At 42.7% G+C, this 18,623-nt stretch overlaps 1 protein-coding gene across 11 annotated transcripts in view; it reads left to right on the top strand.

The window, feature by feature from the left end:
* CACNA1I (calcium voltage-gated channel subunit alpha1 I) overlaps nt 1–18,623 on the top strand; it is a 153,548-nt gene that overhangs the window by 68,432 nt on the left and 66,493 nt on the right. For all 11 annotated transcript variants that reach the window (XR_014934984.1, XM_085517463.1, XM_085517468.1 and 8 more), the window contains 2 exons: nt 1,835–1,946; nt 2,504–2,637. Coding sequence is in view for 10 of the 11 variants with exons in the window: in XM_085517463.1 (XP_085373589.1) it covers nt 1,835–1,946; nt 2,504–2,637 (246 nt within the window). In the remaining variant the exon portion in view is untranslated. The remainder of the gene's footprint in view (nt 1–1,834; nt 1,947–2,503; nt 2,638–18,623) is intronic.

Below are 18,623 nucleotides of genomic sequence, written 5' to 3'. Positions count from 1 at the left end.
CATAAAAGAAAGACAAAAGAGAAAGGTGGGAGACTGAAACTGTGCCATATGGAGGGCAGTCTTCTTATCCGAGCCGTTCTGGTCTATCCTTTTCAGACAATGCCTCTGTTTTTGCAGCCCACAGTGAGGGTGGCCTCCGTGTGCTTACTTTGTACAGTGCTTGGATTCACTTTGTAAGGGATAGTGATAACGTGTTCTTGAAATCACCTTATAGCATGATTGGCACAGTAGAACTGGTGTCTTGTTCTTGTCTGATTTTGCAACTGAAGGTAGCTCACTGAAAACCAGGTGGGGGAGAAGAGAAAGAATTAATAATGTTCCAGATCAGATTGTGCAGGGTTAGTCATGAATCACTGTCATAACTAGCAAGGAAGAATTGCTCAGAACAAACCATGGCTTTTGAGCGTCTTTCAGAAGTGACCACTATTTTGGGTTCAGTTCTGTGAGGAGTGAAAAAATGGGTGCACGTAGCGGGTTGTATTTTCAATAGGTATTTTCTCAGCTCTCTTAGTTTAAATTAAAAATCAACAACAACAACAAAAGGAAAAAAAAAAAGCAACCCACTTTGTATGAAAATGGGAAGCAGGCAGGGATGTTTGGGAGGCATCTTAAATCACATGAGTGATGTTTCTGCCAGAGGTTGGGGGTCTGTTCTCATTAGATCTACATCACTGCTTTGCAATGCAAACACTGAAAAGAAGTCACAGAAACATGTGCCTACTTTTAGAGCTAAAACACTAATTGAATCTTGGGTAAGTGCAAATCAGTCCTGAGCTTCCTTCATTTGAAAGAGTGGGATGGTAAGGAAGAGGCAGATAGAGGCTGTGAAGGGCACAGAGAAGTTCCTCAAATGTACCATTTTTACCCACTTCTGTAACATATAAATGAAGTGGTACTTGATGAAATTAAAAGGCAACAAATTAAAAATAAATAGGAGGAAATACTTCTTAATGTAAAGTATAATTAGCTAATGTAGCTTACGGCTGCCAGCTATTATTGAGGCAGTTATTTTAGAAAGATTCTCGACAAAGGATTCAAATGAATAAGCAAAGCATCTGCAGGGATGCCACTATAGCTGAGAAAACAATTAGAAGGGCTATCAATCCTCATGCTCTAGGGCACAAACAGAACAACAGCTGGGGTCAGAAACACAATTTCCCCCCATGGTTACTGAATTACTTAATTAGGCACATGGTGATGTTCTATCCTGCGTGGGTCACTGCTGGAAGCGGAATAACGGATTGGATGACCATTGGCCTATTCCATCATGGCATGCCTTTGTCTCCAAACTCTTCTCTGAAGAGAAGAAGGAGACTTCTAGCCTTACGCTCTACTGCCTTCCCAGAAGGGTCCTACTCACTGGACTCATGCAGTGATCCAGCTGTCAGTGTCGTAGTGTTCAGTATAGCCTTTCACTAGATCCCAGAGATTTCTGCTGCATATGAGTTTAGGGCACCATGGAAGGTTTTTTGTTGTTGGTTTGTGTGTTTTTTTTTTTTGTTTTTTTTTTTTTTTTCCTGCTGCATTTGTAATATTTGTAAGCCAACAGGAGAGGAATCTGAATCTGCTTGTGTTTAACTATGGCAACAGTCTGACTCGTGTACCTGTACTTTCCCATTTACAAAATGCTTCTGGCTTTACCAAAGAGTGAAGAAGTGAGGAACTGAAGGAGAAAAACATAACAAACGTTTTGTATGTTTGCTATATTTTATTATGACAGATCAGCCTATCAGCAGCTATTTCCCTTAATCTTCCTGTTTTGTCATCCCAAATCTCAAGGAAGCTTATCTCAGCCATGACGCTTTTGCAGCAGTTTTCCTTGACTCTTTTCCACCTGGTTTGAGTGTGTCAGCATGATGGTGATTTTACTAAACTGCGTTACCCTGGGGATGTACCAGCCATGTGAGGATATGGACTGCCTTTCCGACAGGTGTAAAATCTTGCAGGTAAGCACACTTCCTTCCTGTCATGATGGTCCATTAGTACAAGTCGCAGAATTTCATGTGTGTTTTCTTTCAGTGTGTGGTCAATACCTTACCAAAAGCTTGGTGAGAACATCCCTGGCAGAAAAGTAGCTTGCTATAAAAAGGGGAAAAATGGCTTTGAGGATTTGACTGTGGGGTTAGAGAGAGAGAATAAATATGTCTACTTACGACCAGGCAATACAGACTAGTTGCTAATCCTCTTGATCCTGTGAATAAATCACGTATTCCTGACACAGGAAGGACTTGCTATTGCTGAGCCAGCACCTGCTTTCAGGTCCATTCAAAGAGGCTCTGAGCCTACATCAAGTACTTCACGTAGGAGGAATAAGTAGAGCCCCTGCTTGCTTGCTCTGACAGCAGGTAGCTATGATGCCAGCGCTGCACAGAAGAAACTTGTCCAGCCTTGTCTTCATATCATTTTCAGAAGTACTGAAATTCATGTTTGTGTCACTGTCTGCACTGAAAAGTCTCAAGCTGAGAATGTGTGCCACAATTTTTGTTGGCTCTCTGTTTGGCAGGTATTTGATGATTTTATCTTCATCTTCTTTGCAATGGAAATGGTGTTAAAGATGGTGGCCCTGGGGATCTTTGGCAAGAAGTGTTACCTTGGAGATACCTGGAACCGCCTGGATTTCTTCATTGTCATGGCTGGGTAGGTTAATAGTTTGTGCTTCTTTGTTCTGTTTGTTGAAATGTTTTCTGAAACTGAAAAGTGCTCCCGGTCTGAAAGTAAATGAAGAGTATTGGCAACCACCCATGTTTTTCCCTAAGCGCACCAAGCTGGGTTAAGCCCCTCAAATCCTGATGGAATGGTGAAAGTAAATCTTTGCAAAGCCAATGAATGCTACTTTTGATTTGCTGTGATGCAACTGATAAAAAAATTTCCATTCTGCTCCTACTATGGTAAATTTGCAAAACTTGAATGGGGAAGAAACAGTAGGTAAGGTAGCTTAGCTGATATCATCATCATAGTATCATAGTCGCATGCGGGTTGGAAGGGACCTTAGAGATCATCGAGTCCAACCCCCCAGGATTCGAGCCTCCGGTGTAGCAGGGTGGCACTTCTACCACTTGCACCACAGGAGGATTTGAACCCAGGGCCTCTGGTGTTGCAACGCGGCATTCCTACCACTGCGCCACCGGGGCACACATGTAGCTGTCTATCTCACAACTTCAGTAGGGTGTTAAGTTGTACCAACTGAAGAGCTAGCCCAGGAGTGATTTTGTTAGTGGAGGAGGGACAGCCTTTATCAGAGCTAAGCCAGCTTCTGTGTTTCCAACAGCAGCGTTTCAGGGTAGAAATTTATGTATTTATTTATTTTTTTACTCTGGTCCTTTTGTCTTTGTATTGCATTGGCCTCAACCATGGTACTATTGGGACAAGCTGACATTTCAGTGTTTTTTACAACAAAGTTGCTATGGAGAAGCCCTGATTTCCCCTCTGCATGTGTGAAGTGGAAAACCTACCAGGATTTGGTTATTAAATCACAGCAAAGCGTCCCTCTGTGCTATCAGTGGGCATGCTTTTTTTTCTGGAATTTGTCCATTTTCAATCACATAAAAGAAGTCAGTAATATTAATATTCTTACAGAAAAGTGGTGAAAATCTTTTCAGAGAACTTCCCCCACCCCCCCGACTTTCCTCTCCCTCTCCCCAAGGCATTAGCAGCATTTGCTGTCACCTGCAAGTGCACTGCTGACGGAGACAACAGTGAGTTCAAGCTCGCTTTGCAAAGCTTTTCCCTGAGGTGCAGAGCAGCGCTGCCTTTACATTTGCTTCTGACACAGTTGTTCTACAGAAAGATTTGGAAGTCGTTCCTCTGGAGGGGTGTATAATTGTTTGCTTCTGGGGGGAGCTGGAATTTTCAAACTCCGTTCAGTTGTAAAAGTGTGAAGGCTGATCCTCATCTGGCTTGTATGTGAAAGGAGGATAGGCAGATGAAAGCTGCAGCTTTTTGTGAACTTGTGCAACATGCACGAGATGGGAACCTTTCTTGTGGCTGAGTCTGCTGTGATTAGCATGTGATTTAGAACAGGCCTGTGTTATGGGAACTGTTTGGAAAGGAGACTTTAAAGACCATGGTACCCTTCCACTGGGATGTGCTGCACTGTGGGGTGGCTTTATTCCAGGTGGGTGCAGGATAGCTATCACACTGAAGGAAAGGCTTGGGAACTGGGGGGTATTTCTCTGCCTGGCATCCCTGTGAGCACAGTGTGATGAAGAAATGGTGGGACAATGCTAGATGAAAACAACGAATTGTGCTTACCTCTTTCACTTGTTTCCTTCATGGAACAATGTCTCGCTCCAATTTGTAGGAGGGAGGCAAGTTTCTTTGATATGTGTATACCCAGCGTGAGATTAAGAAGCAACGGTTCAAATGTTGGTCCAACCAGTTTATTAAAGTCCTAGCTGTTTTTAGGGAGATGGGGAAGGGAAGGTAGGCGATAGGAAAAGTAAGCAAGGAGTCTTTGCAGAGAGCGAAAGAGATTGTCACCACCGTGGGTCCAGCGAGGTACACAGTAGGTCCGTGGATCTCAGGAACTCGTCTGATCACCGCAGGGGATGGGAGACAGCCAGGGAGCTCCGCAGCAAGCTGGTCCCGGGGTTCTTCCGACAAAGTTTTCCCCTCAGGGAATTCTCCGTCAAAGGTGTCTTTGGGAGTTTTTCTCCAAAATCCCCAGTTTAGTGAGGGCCTTTTATCCCCCATTTCAGTGGGGGGTTTTCTTCTTCTTAACAAACACTTCTTTGTAAAATGATTTAAAACTAACTTTTCTGACATTCCTGCCCCACAGATAAGCCAGCAAGGGTTGGAGGTCTCTGTTGCCTGACACAAGATTTACCACCTTCTGCAGGGGTCTGCTCCTCCCAGCAGCACCCCTGGAAAAGACTGCTTGTCTTGTTCCTGCTTATCTTTGCAGTCCTAAGCAGGGATGGCACGATAACACCCACCATTCACCCTCCTGGATAGTTAGCAGTTGCCTGTCAGAGTCTTATCATCAGAAAGGCCTCATGAAAGCAAACTTTGAGACAATAAAAGAAAAACAGTTCTGTCTTTTACAAACAAACTGCACCATAGGAGGCTCAAACATTTCCTTACTGGGAAGATGATGGAAGCACTGCCACAGGTTGCCCAGAGGCTGTGGGGTCTCCTCCTTGGAGATCTCTAAAACCCACCTGGCAATGGCCCTAAGCACCCTGCTCTGGGCTTCCCTGCTGGTGCAGAGGTTGGGCCAGGTGGACCCAGAGGTCCCTGCCAACCCAAACCATCCTGTGATTCTGTGAAATCCTTTCTACCTAGATCAGAAATTTCTGTCTTTATACCCATTTATGCCTTTCCCTCTGCTATCACTGCTGGGAGAAATTTGAGAAGAGAGGGAGTCTTTTGCACATCTGATAGCAGTATTAGAAATGAAGCTCATATCTGAATTCCTTTCATTGCCAAGGAGACTTAAAATCAACTCCTTAGGTATAAAATAATCACTGTGGAGGATTTTTTCATTTCAGGTCCAGAACTGAAAGAAATTTGTTTCCTGATTTCTATACAACTGTTCTTATAAGGTGTCAGGCTGAAATGATAGTAATCTCATTAGAATATCTGATCTCAAAAGACTTCATCTGCTAAAGAAAGATTTTTCCATTTAGTTATATAGAACTAATGACTATATAATGTATTTTGAGTTATAAAAGCTTGCGGTTATTAATGCATTATTCTTTGAAATTCATTAAAATTGTCTGCACTGCTTAAATCAAATCCAAGCAGAGGCTCAAATTTGCCCTTATGTAAAGAACATAGGCTTTTATTTAACCTCAGATTTAAGCCCCAGGCTTCATCCTGATTGGTCCCACACCTGGATTAGCTTGCTCTGGGTCCAAACTATGCCTTAGCCTTCAAAGCCTCCTGCATGGGGCCTTGTGTATTTTCTTTGTGATGATGAGGTACATCCTGAAAATAAGCTCATCAGTGTTTTTCTAAAGGCCTCCACCTTTCCTTGGTCCCGATTTCTCATGGTCTACAAGAGAGGTCATAAATTCAACCCCCTACAAAACATCCAGATGATGAAAAGTAATGCACTGCCTAGACAGCATTTGAGTGTCTCTCAGATTTGAAATACAGACTGTACTTCCCAACTCCTTCTTCCTTTCTCCCTTTCCAACTTTATACTCAAACAGCACCCCAAGCAAAGAATCAAAGGTTGGCAGGATGAACTGTAGCCTGGAAAAGCTTAGTGCAGGTGAAGGACATTTTTGTTGGGTGGCCCTGAGTGGCTGACATACTGGCTATCAGTGTGACAGCGTGTCTTATCAAAGAGCATAATGATTATTTGCTGCTGTTGCCCCAGACGTTGCTTTGGTTATGTAAGCCATGTGTTCAGGCATTTATATGTAGTTTCTCCTCACTTCCTTGGAAAGCCAGAAGCAATATTTTTAGTTAGCTGAATTCCCTTGTGTGCCCCTGCCCTGCTTGCCCCTGCCCCCCACGCAACCCAGCAGCTTGAGGAAGACTCAATTGTCACTAAAAATGCTCAGTTTCCATGGCAATAGGAGCTGACATCACCAGAACTTTCTCCCCTCTCACACACTCCCTCCCCCAACAACCCTCAACACGTTTTATCAGTAAGGATTAGGAAAAAAAAACTGCACAAAACCCCCCAAACAGTGCTCCTAAAGCCTAGAGAGGTAATTTGGGTTGAATGCTCTTGTGCACGCAAGCAACAGGGGCTCACACTTGGCTTGCAGACACTTCAGTTCCCATTGCTCACTGCTGATGGGAGGTTGCAGGTTCTCTGATACTTCACGCAGGCGGTGCTCGTCACCAGCTGTCTTGGTGGGAGACCCTCTTCCCCTGCATTTGTGTTTAGGTTGTGTCTGTCGTCATTTTTTTTCCCAGTGATGGGTGCTTTTGGGGGGCTTGCTCTGAAGCAACTTAAAGGGCAGATTCCTAAAGCTGAGATTACTATTTTTTGAGAGCTCAGATCATCTGGACACCACTGACACTGGAAACTTAGGCCAGTGTTGCTGCATGTGTAAATTTAGGAGATGTCAATTATTTCAAAGCTGGTGCTCATCAGCTTTTTAAATCAGGCATTTCTCTAGCAACGAAGAGTGAGCAATTTCTCCTTCCTGCTCTACTCTGTGAATTGGAGTTGTGTTTACATGTGGTTGGAGATGATGCCAATGGCCCTGTGGGAAAGAGGCATCCTTTTTTCCTGTGGGAAAGAGGTCTCGCCTGGCCTCGGGATGTCAACTCCACCAGCGAGTGCTTGTTTGGCCTCTCTTGTACTTTGCAGCCAAGTGCTTTAATTAGTGATTAGAGGCAGGAAATGGCTCTGACTTCTTCTGTAGCATCCACTTGAAATGTTCTAGTATGGAATATACTTGTACAAACCGTAGGTTGTTTAAGGGGGAGAGATCTTCACCGCATGGCCAGGGGAATTATTGTGATTACATGTTTGCATGTAGAATGTATCCAAAGTCTTTCTTTAACTAGCTCAATAACTGAGAAAAGGCTGGTATATCTTTAACATACTGTCCCATCTTTGCCTCTTCTCCATCATCACACAACAGCTTTCCTTGTAGATTTTGTCAACTGTGATCCAATCCCATCCCATACTTGCCTTTGGGGAGGAGTGGCATACCCCATCCCTGGAGGCAGTCAAGGCCAGGCTGGATGTGGCTCTGGGCAGCCTGGTCTAGTGGTTGGCAACACTGCCCATGGTTGGCAGCCCTGCCCATGGCAGTGGGCTGAAACTAGATGATATTTGAGGTGCTTTTCAACCCAGGCCATTCTACGACTTGTGTATTTTGTAATGTTAAGAGTTGAAGGCTTGTTCAATAGACAATGGACAGCAGAGTAAGGCACACAACACTGTGTAGTCACTTCAGTGCAGTGATAATCCAGCTTATGTATTCCAGCCTTAAACTTCCCTGTTCCTACAGCCATGGGTTGGATTGCGGCAACCCATCCTATTGCAGCATCTTCCTGTTAATTCATTCAGTTCCTTTCTCCAGTGCTCCAAGTCGTGTCGATTGTAGGTTTCCCCACCACCACCATCTCCTCTTCTGAAGAAAGAAAATCCCTTCCTATTAGAAGGGACAGAAAACTTTGTTCCCAGATGTGTGATGTTACATTTGTTCATACTGCAATACACGTTATTTGCATTTCCAAAGCAGCTCACGCTGTTCTGTATTGCTGACGTATCCATTTCTTTTCTGTTTTCTCAAAAATAAGCTTCAACTGCAAAATCCATCAGTAATGTTTTTTAAAAAAATTTCTGCCAGGTTGTGATAAATAAATAAGGAACAGCGTGGCAAGAATTGTGTATTACAGTACAACTGCTCACAAATAAGTCCCCATTTACTGTTGTATGTGAGGTTTATTACTTAGCCTGTTTCCCTCTAATGTATGTCATGATGATTTCATATCATTCCAGCCATATCAGCATAATTACTTGTGTGAACCAGACTTGTAATCACATAAGAAATTATAGCGCATTAATTTGATGATGTCTATTTTTCTTTAAACCTGTGTTGATTATGGCTAATTTTATTACCCACTTTTAATCCGTAATCTATCAAAGCCACGTATGGGTGATTTCATTGCTGTACCATGATCAGCATCAGTCCAGTCAGCCTACTGGCATCACTGTGTTTTTCAAAGCACTGGCACATCAGAATTTCTCTGGCTCTTGGATGCTCTCCCAGTTTTCTGAGACTGATAAAAAATCAGCAGAGCTGGTGTAGGACATTTCTGGCCATCTCTTTTTAAACTCTTGGTTACAAGTAGTCCAGGCCTGCTTAGAATCTTAGAATATCCCTACTTTGATAGATAAAACTGCAAATACTTGATCACAGCTGCAGTTGAAAACAGCTCATTGTCATCTGTAGTACAAATGTACCAGCTGACCTTCCCCAGAAAATGTTTTGTTCTTTTTTTTAATTGAGGTTTCTGCCTTTTTAAACAGTCCATGACAACTATGTTTTCATGTTTGTTGTACCATTTGGGGTTCATTCCGTTCTCTTACAAATTTTCTACAATGTCATCCCCTAATTTAGTATCCATTTATCCCAACTTCCTCTCTCCTGCTTTTGCTGTGTCGCTGCTTTTGCTTACTTTGTTTTACCTTTTTTAACCAGTTCAGTTTCTTGACTCTGTTTTTTAAATACTTGATTGTCATTCAGAGTTCATAACTACAGTTTTTTATCCTGTCTGGTTTGATACATAGCCTTTCCACATGTCGTAAACTTCATGCATACGGCCTTTCTCATCCACCAAGTGTATCTAGTAGTGTTGATAGCCTTACTTGGTGTGTACATAAGACATGTAATCAAGTAGTCCCAGATTTAAAGAAATCCAAACCAACCAATGAAACAAACACAAAAACCCACTGCTCTATCTTTGTTCCTTAAATGCAATGTTTGAGTTATACTGCACATTGCTGTAAATGCTGTGGGGCTGTGAGGAGATTTAGGATCAGCACATTGGCCAAACCTAACTCTAGCAGAATGGATAAGGGTTTTTTTTTGTTTTTTTTTGTTTTTTTAATGAGTTACAGACTAATACCAGGAGAGCTGTTTTCTAGTGTACTCTGGACATGCCTAGTGACTTTCTTAGGGTCAGAGCATAATTCAGGATGGAAAGTACCTTATAGAGTTACCTCAGAGAGTTCTGTAGTCCAATCTCTTGCTGTAGGGTAAACAACAAATACAGGTCAGGTTGTTCAGAGTTATCCTCAGGTCTTCAAACCCTTGAGATGGAGGCTGAACCACCCCTCTGTGCTTCTACACTACTTCTTATCTATCTGTATATCTAGCCTGAGCCCTGTTTCTCTGTTGGACTGATGGCCACTGTGTCCAGCCCATGGACATCTTGGTGATCCTCTCCTGAACTTGATCCTATTTGTCACTTTTATCAGGGAGTCCAAAGTTGAATGTGCTGTTCTGGATTCAAGTTGCCCAGAGAAGATGCAGATGCCCCATCCCTGAATGCATTCAAGGCCATGTTGGATGGGGCTCTAGGTAACCTAATCTAGCAGTTGGCAACCTTTCCCGCAACAAAGGGCTCAGAATTAGATGGTTTTTAAGATTACTTCTAACCCAAGACATTCTATGTGATTAGCTGCAAGCAGAACTAAAGGGATAATCCCTTTCCTCATCCACTAGCTTTTCTCCTTTTGGTGCAGCATCTTCCTTCAGGGACTGTACTGTGGGAGATGCGTCACCTGCTGTTACCCAGGTCCTCACCAGCAGAGCCACTATGCAGCACTGAGGCAGAGGACCTTTCTATCCCAAGTACAGGACCTGTGTCTTTGGTGAATTCCATGAAGTTTCTGTCAGCCCATTTCCCCTAGCCAGGAGGAATTATCTTCTTGATATGACATAAAATTAATCTGCACTTTAACTATTAATTTTAAAATTGTCATTGATTCAGTACTTGAAAATGTCTTTTTTTGACAAAGAGCACTACTTCCCCTTCCTTTCTGTCCTTTTGAGCCTTCCTAGCTAGGTTAAAAGCATTGACTTTAATATTCTTTTCATGCAGATCTTCCCACCAGCCCTTTCTAATGCCATTTAGTCTGCTTATGCTCATAAAATGAACAATTCCTATTCTCTTTATTACTCGGCCCCTGGCATTGCTGTACAGATGATACTTCTCCTCTCTGCATCTTTTAGTGCCTTCATTAGCTTTGTTCTTGAGATGGAGGCTCTGCAAGGATGAGGTTTTTTCCTAATTTCACCACTTTTTTCTATGGTTTTTCAATTAACAGAGACTGTGGTCTCTCTCTCAATTTCCTAAAAATGTATCAATTTCTAATGAAATGCTGGTTAATGTTTCTGCTTCTCTAGGGGTCACTAGGTTCTTTGCAAGTCACTCATCCTACCTTGCTGACCCAGACAGTAGTTTGTTACCAAATTCCTCCATCTTCTCCTTTCACTTCTGCTCAGGATGCTCAAGGAGCTGCAAGTTTTTTGTCCACCCTCTAGAAATTGTCTATTACCTGTGGCATAGCACGATAAAAAAGACAGTTAATTCCTAAACACATCATAGGTGAAATATCGCCCCAGAAGTTTCTAAACCTTCCCAAGATTGTTTTGTGGTTTTTTTTTTGTTTGTTGTTGTTTTTTGTTTTTGTTTTTTTGTTTTTTGTTTGTTTGTTTGTTTTTGTTTTTTTGTTTTTGTTTTTTTCTCGTTTCAGTCACAGTATGGCAGCACAGCTATTGCGGTATCAAAATTTCTTTTCCAGAGCATCCATTCAATTCTGCATAGTTCTACAGCCCTTGGAGGAGGTTTTCTGGTGTCTCTGTACAGCTGAGATTCCATCTTGGTCTTGTCTGGTAGCCCCTTAGATTGAGCATAACATTCTTTGCTGGCCTCTTATCCAGCTGCTTCTTCAGAAATGAGTTATGCAGCATCCATTCTGGGGACCTGGAATGCATTGCTCTGTGTTATCTGATTAATCTGTGTGATTATCATTATTTGGACTTTATCTTGCTAGTGGTTATCTATAGTCTTAGATTTCTACCTCTTCTAAATCCTTCTTTCATAGACCTGCAGTGATGCTGCTTCTCAAAACAAAATCCACTCTCTTGAGCAGTTTTCACCGTTCTTCTTGACCATGCTATGCATGTGTAGAGAGCAGTGACTCTCTCCTTACTACAGAACCCAAGATTTTACACTTCTGGGACTCCAAGTTCATCCCACGGCATTTCAGCCCAGGCAAGGGGTTGAAGGACAAGAGGTATCGGTCCCCTTCTTCAAATGCCCACCCAGGCCCAGGAAACAAAGTTGTCCAAGCTGAGATGTTGCTGTGCCTGAGATGCTGATAGATGTTAATTTTGCATTATGGGGAGGTGGATTGCCTATCTTCTGTTTTCTCTTTGCTTTTAATTAACAATGGTCCTTCAGGGACCTGGCCAGAATTTGCATAGTTATGACTTTTAAAATCTCAGATCATTAAATGCTAATTAGCAGCAGTGTAAACAGAACGAATAGTCAGAAAATCTCTGTTAGCTGATCTTCGCTGCCAAATGGAAGATTGTATGAAATTGTGGCAAGTTAAGGAAAACTGTAATAAATACAGCAATTAGGTGTTTCAAGCAGCGATCAGAGAAAGATGGAAACCAGCGAGCAGCAGGATAAATAACATCTTAACCAGAGGCAGAAATATCAGAATTGCAGCCCTCCCCCACCAACATGCACTCACTTTTTCCTCCTTAATGATACTAATTATTTCATTTGCTTTCCCCTAGTAAAACTATCTGTAGAAGTGCAACATATTGAAATGAAAAGAGTCATCAAAACGAAATGAATCACAGCAGAGAGGAATCAAAACAAGGAGGCAACGGTACCCCATTGCATTATGTGTAGCTCTCAATTACTACTGCTAATACTTCACCTCCCTAAAATCTGATTCCCTACTGCACAAATCCTCGGTTTTACTAAAGTAAATAAAGTGGGCACAACCAGTAGCTTGCAGGACCAAGCAAGAAACGCTTTTTTTTCCTTTCTTTTTTCATTTATTTTTCATCTGAGCAATGAAACACAGACCTAGGAGGCTGTGCTCAGAGTCCTTGTTTTCAGAAGCGAGACCCCATCACTTGTCTTCAGTCATCTGAGCCGCCAGGTCCCTCTGGCTTTCTTATCACAGTGTGAAAACCTGCTTATGTCTTTTCATATCATGTCTCCGAAACTGTTAAGAAACTGACGTTTTCTCTTAGTGCTCAGTTTGGAGAGAATTCTGAGTGTTCAGGGGTGTGAAATAATCAGATCCCAGGCAGCCAGGCAGCAGTCTCACAGGCTCTGCAAGCTTTCAGCAAGCTTCTGTTGGTAGAGACGCTTAACATAAAATAAAGTCCTGTACCAAGGAGAAGGGTTGCAGGTTGTTGTTCCTTTTTAAAGATTACTAAGCATTGTAGCTCCAGAGCTGTATAATTAGTAATTTATTACTCCCTGAAGAGATGTCTTTCTGCTAACAGAGTTACAGCCTCATTAACATTTTTTTTTAAGGGAGGAAAAAAAAAAGATAATTTTGCAGCCCTCATTTTACTCGCAAGGCATTTTTTTCCCCTTTTGCTTCTAACTTCCAACTTTTATGTCAGCAGAGAGTTGTCTTTATGCAGCGTGATGAGCTCTAACTTTAACAGTGATAAGCAGGACTACTTAGCTGAATGCACTGCGATTTGCAGAGCAATTTAAGGTCCCACTGTGTAATGTCTGGCCGCATCCTATGTGATGTTATCCCATAATTTCTGCAGTAGGTAATGAAAGGACTTAAACTCAGCTTTTTTTTTTTGTTTGTTTTGGAGGAGGGGTTGGTTCAAGCTGGGCCATATGGGCACTAAACTGTGCAAAACCCAACTGGGTGCTTTCCTGGGCTACCTGCTGTAGGGAAGATGCTTTAGAAGGAGGGTTTGACTTCTAGCAATGCATGTGCTTTTTAATTCCCTTCCAACAGAAGAGAATGAGACCGACCTTTCTTCACATCTGCGCTGCAGCCACAGTTATATAGCTAGTGCAGAGGAACCCAGACCTTCCAGAGCTTGTTCTCGTGCCAAACACAGCAAGGAGGAAGGTTAAGGAGTATATCTGCCTCCCATCATCTCCCCACAAACTGTAGTTCTTATAGAATGTACAGAGGTATTGATCTATGGGATACTCTACCTCCATAGGTTTGTGTGCTGGAGGGACACCTGGGTAAATGGTGCAGTGCCATGGTAAATGGAGCAGATTTCATCTTTGTTTTATCTGTAGTAAAAAATCAGGAAAAATGAGCATACTTGGCTGAAGGAATTCGGGGAGGAGCAAGCAAGTTGTCTTCTGTCTTGGTCGCCCCAAGTGCTCACAGATGCTAGGAACAAATGGCTGAAGTCCTCAGGCAGCAAAAGCTTCTCTCTGCACAGAGGCTTGCAGCAAGCCAGAGGCTGCAGCTCAGAAGACACAGCCATGAGATTTTGGCTTCAGTGCCAAACCCAAAGTTATTTGACAAAGAAATATGAATTGATTAGACTGCAGCTAATTAGATTTCAATTGAAAACCCCTATCAGAGAAGGGGAATTAGGCAGATTTTGAATTTAACAAAAACATATTGGCTTTGTGTCATAAGAAAAATACTGCCTCAGTATTTTTCATTAATGCTTTCAGAATTCATTTTAAATATTAATTTTTGGGTGCTAACTATCAGCAAATAGAAGTCCAAGAGTAAAGATTAAGAAAGTTAATAAATAGATAATAAAGATGTAAGGAAATGTAAATACAATGGGGTAAATGGTAATGTTTGAACTGTTCTAATCATGGATTTTGTTGAGGGTAATTGTGGGGAAGCCGCTAGCAAGGAACTACATGGGTATGTTACCTTTAGTTACTGTACAGTAAGATAAAGTCTGAATTTTCTGGAACTTGTGTGGCTTTTATATTCTTGCTATGTCTGCTTTAAAATACATTTATTCCTTGGTCCTGCTGGTCAGTCTGTTCTCCCAGCCAGGCACAGAGCCACGTTGGCTGAGCAATTCTGCTGCTGTTGAGCATCGAGTATTGCTCTTCCCTCCTGGGCTTCATCACTACTTGAGAAGCAGAGCGCCAAGGCAGATCCAAACCTGCTCGCAGGTGCCAAGCTGTGGCTAATGAAGCTTTTCTGCTATGGTTGAGGTCTTGTGAGCAATCTGGGTGTGTGATGCTGTGCTGTGTGCATGCACCTCTGCCCCCCAGGTGCATTCTGTCTCGTCCAGAGCTTGGCAGGGAATGGAGGTACTCCAGGCCAGGTGCTTTCTGTACAGGGTCACTGTGATAATAAATTGCTTGCTTGTTCCCTTGTGCTAGTTTGGCCTTATCTATGTTAAACTCAATGTCTCTTGTGTGTTCAGCTAAGCAGAGCTGTTTAGGTATAGGCTGATATTTATCAGCAAGACAGTGACTAAGCAGGAGGAGTCCACATTAAGAAGATCAGTAGGAAAAGGTACAAAAGAAACAAAGATGGAGACTGAAAAGGAAATAAAGGCTTGACAAGGAAACTGAGGGACATGAGGTAAAGCAGAAGAAAGAAAAAAAAAAAGGGGAAAGTCAAACAGAAGCTGGAAGTTAAGGAGGGTCAGAAGGACTGAAAGAAGATATGGAAAGGTTGGAGGCATGAATGAGTCAGAAAGATGGGGTAGTGAGGGTGTGGGATGCTTTGAGAGTGAGAAGAGGCAGAGTTCAAATGGAGAGGTGTTCCCCAGCAGACATCCACCTGCTCTATGGGGTGAATCCCATGTATGCAGCTGATGCCTCTGTCCTATTCCCCACTATGGAGGCATTTCTGCCATGCCTCAGTCTTGAGCTGTGCAGTGCAGGGACAGTGAGCCTCTCAATCCTCTTTCCTTCCAGAAGAGTTTCTTAGAGAAAGTTTTGAAGAAGCAAATCTCTACTGAGGGAAGAAGAATTACTGTATAAATTCAATTATCTTGACAGCTCACTGCTCAAATTCCATCAAAGATCAAGAGCTGCTCTTCAGTTTAGCACAGTTCCAGCTTCCTAACCTGCCCCTGTGCTCACCAACCCACGCCAGAGGCCACAAAAAACTTTAGTGGTGCTAGAAATGAGCTGCCGTTTCCCTTGGGAGAGATGCTTTCCCCTTCTGCCCCATAAGAGGAAAGGACAGCTTGCAACCCACACAAACCTTTCTGCATCCAAGACTTTGTCCAACTACTTCTGAATCATAAAGAAATGAAGCTTTTAACAAACAACGTGTACCTAAAGCAGACAGGGAAAAGGGGACAAGTGATGAGGGGCAGTCGGGTCATACAGTCTGCCCCTGCTCACCATGCTGAGAACCCATAGAACCATTAAGGCCGGTAAAGAGCTCTAAGATCATCTAGCCCAATCATTTGCATATCATTAATACTGCCCACTAAACCACATCCCTAAGTACTATACACACCCTTTCCTTAAACACCTACAGGGACAGCCATCCCCAGTCCACTGTTGTACAAGCATACTACCCTTGTGCAAAGGGAAGCGTGAGCATAAACTGACTCATAGGTATCGCTATGAAAGGCAAGAATGAGCGACCCTATGGCAATAATTACACTGGAGTTGAACTGGAGTTGTTTTGGATGCAATTTACATAGCTATAACAGGCATAACCAATTTGCAGGGATTTAAGCATCTTGGTTATCTTTCCATTATTACAGCCAAGACAAGGGGCATTGGAAGAACTGTAGGCAGGAAAGGTCTGCTGAACGAGCAGAGAAGCCCTGGGGCCTGCTAGGGCTGAACTTATTTTTGTTAGAAGTTGCTCACTGAAAAATTTAAGAGTTGCCCTTCTCTGACCCATCCTAGGTAACTGCCTGGTGTTTTCATTGGCAGCGCAATTGACTGTTCCATGCTTTTTGTAGCTAAACTGGAACACAATTGCAGCAAATCTGCAGGGCATGAGGACTCTGGGAGGTTGGCTCTCAGGTTGTCTGAACTGACCAGTTGTAGCAAGGGCAACATTCATCTTGCTTCAAAAGGACCTGCATCTATTATTTTGGTGATTATCGCTTTTCTAGTAACACATGGATTGTGTCAAGTAGGTGGCAACCTCATTTAATTTGGTAGAGGTAGTACATATATGTGGTTAAGGGCTCTCCCATAACAATACCAGTAACACAGATGTAGCCACAAGAAGGCAAAACCCACGCAGTCTGTAAGTGTAGGTTGCACCTTTAATTGAACTGTGCATTACTGAGTCTAAGAAAATATACTACTTCTGTTTACTAATCTTTTCTCAATGTTAGCTCAGTGCTGTTCCCTTGTGCTCTAGTTTTGCATGGGTCATGATGTTCCTCAGGAATTTTATTTGGTCAATTGCAGTTCAAAGAAGACCTTTTCTCAAAATGAGACATATTTTGGGGTGATTTGCTAATTTGGTATCTGACAGAATATGTTTCAGATTGTTCTGTTATGGCTCAAAAACAATTTTTTTTTTTCCTACTGAGTTCTGACCTCAATCTGGTTCTATTGGGGATGAGATTTTTTAAGAGAGGGAAGAATCTTCTGTGAGACCTCATCAGGCTTGGGGAGCATTATGTTTCTGTGCAAGTATCTGCCTACTGTAGGACACCACAGTATAGACTCCTTCAGCCATGAAACCGCCGTTATATGTCAGACCTCTGTTACAAGATGTCAGTTCAAGTCCTGGGAACAGTATAACCATGTCCGTACATTGCTTTCCTTTGAATGTAGTTCCATCTTTCCAGAAGATATGTCTAATTCTGGAGCAGCATGACACTGATGAGGCAATCTTGAGTTATGCTTTTGTAGAGAGGCCGATCAGTGTTCACTGAAGGGCTTTCGCACTGTGCTCATTTGCACCTCATGTCCTTTGTTTGATGCCCTGTATTTGTGTATGTGCACGCATAACACTGCATTTTCTTTTTCTTTTCATTACCCACTTCCCAATTTCAGCTGATCACATCCTGATCCTCTGTCTATTACTAATGTTTTCTGTAGGTTATCTGTGTGTTGCTTCTGGGTTTGCTTTTTGTTGCATCTCGTGTGTGTGGACATTTTTATTACCTACATGGAATCTCTTCTCTCTGCTTCTGCATTCGTTGTATGTGGAACTGACAGCTCCAGGGAGGTAAATGAATGCCACTGCATTTCAGAGGAAGAATTATTTCATGCAATTACCCTAAAAGTCTATGAGAGAATAGAGTGAAAGGAACGAGAGAGAGAAAGAAAAAGAGCATGAGAGAGAATAATCACAACACTTCGACAGGTTTACCCTATTGTGTTTGAAAATCTATCACTCCGACAAGTCCCTTTTGTGAAAGGTGTAGACAGATAACTTGACACTTGCTCTTCAAGGTCCTTTTGAGTCAAGAGGGTGATCAATGGAAGGATCAGTCCGTTGCTGCAGTCTGTAGAAATGTAGGAGTTAGGATGTGCAGAAAGACAGTGAGAAAGGCAATCTGTAATTGAAAGAGAAGTCAGCGCTTGTGAGAAAGGAGAGCTGTCTGCCCTGAACAGAGGGCTGCATTCACACAATCCAAAAGTTTCACTCAAGTCGTCTCCATGATATTTCTCATGGAGTGGCTTTGCTCTCACTTTACTCTCAGCATCACTTAAGCTCTTCATGCAAAATAGTTTGAGATCCTCAGGTGGATTTTGCTGGCCAAGGTAAATGGTTATTAGAATCCAGCATCTCCTACTTCATTCCCAGAGATAGACAAGTTATCCAGGCATCTGCCATACTGGGCAGGGAGAGGAGCACTGGGCTAACGGATGCTGAGCCAGGTCACTTCTGTAACCTGCACCTGCTGCTCACGCAGCAAAGCCAACACATTAGTCATAGCTATTTGCAATGCGAGGTTATTTAGGTAGCATACTGTTGGGTTAGAAAAGCCGAGGTCTAGCATATGTCCTAAAATTAGGATTTTTCTCTTTTGGTTGCTGTCAAAAAGGGGTGATTCACAGCTATGGGAGAAGCCTTCCCACCTAGCTGAAAATGTTACTTCTTTAAGTAGAGAGTTTGTTTCTGCGTGAGGTAAAACAGGTTAATATGAGCCTCCTCCAGGGACCTCATCCTGCACTGCCAGAACACTTACAGAAGAGCTTTACAGAGTGGCACTGAAATTCAGCACCACACTGACTATGTGAACAACCCTACCCTGTACTTCAAG

This window comes from Coturnix japonica, chromosome 1 (assembly GCF_054131305.1).
Source record: "Coturnix japonica strain WE chromosome 1, WE-NBRP24, whole genome shotgun sequence".
NCBI classification, from domain to species: Eukaryota; Metazoa; Chordata; class Aves; order Galliformes; family Phasianidae; genus Coturnix; species Coturnix japonica.
This window is presented reverse-complemented; position numbering and strand designations above follow the sequence as displayed.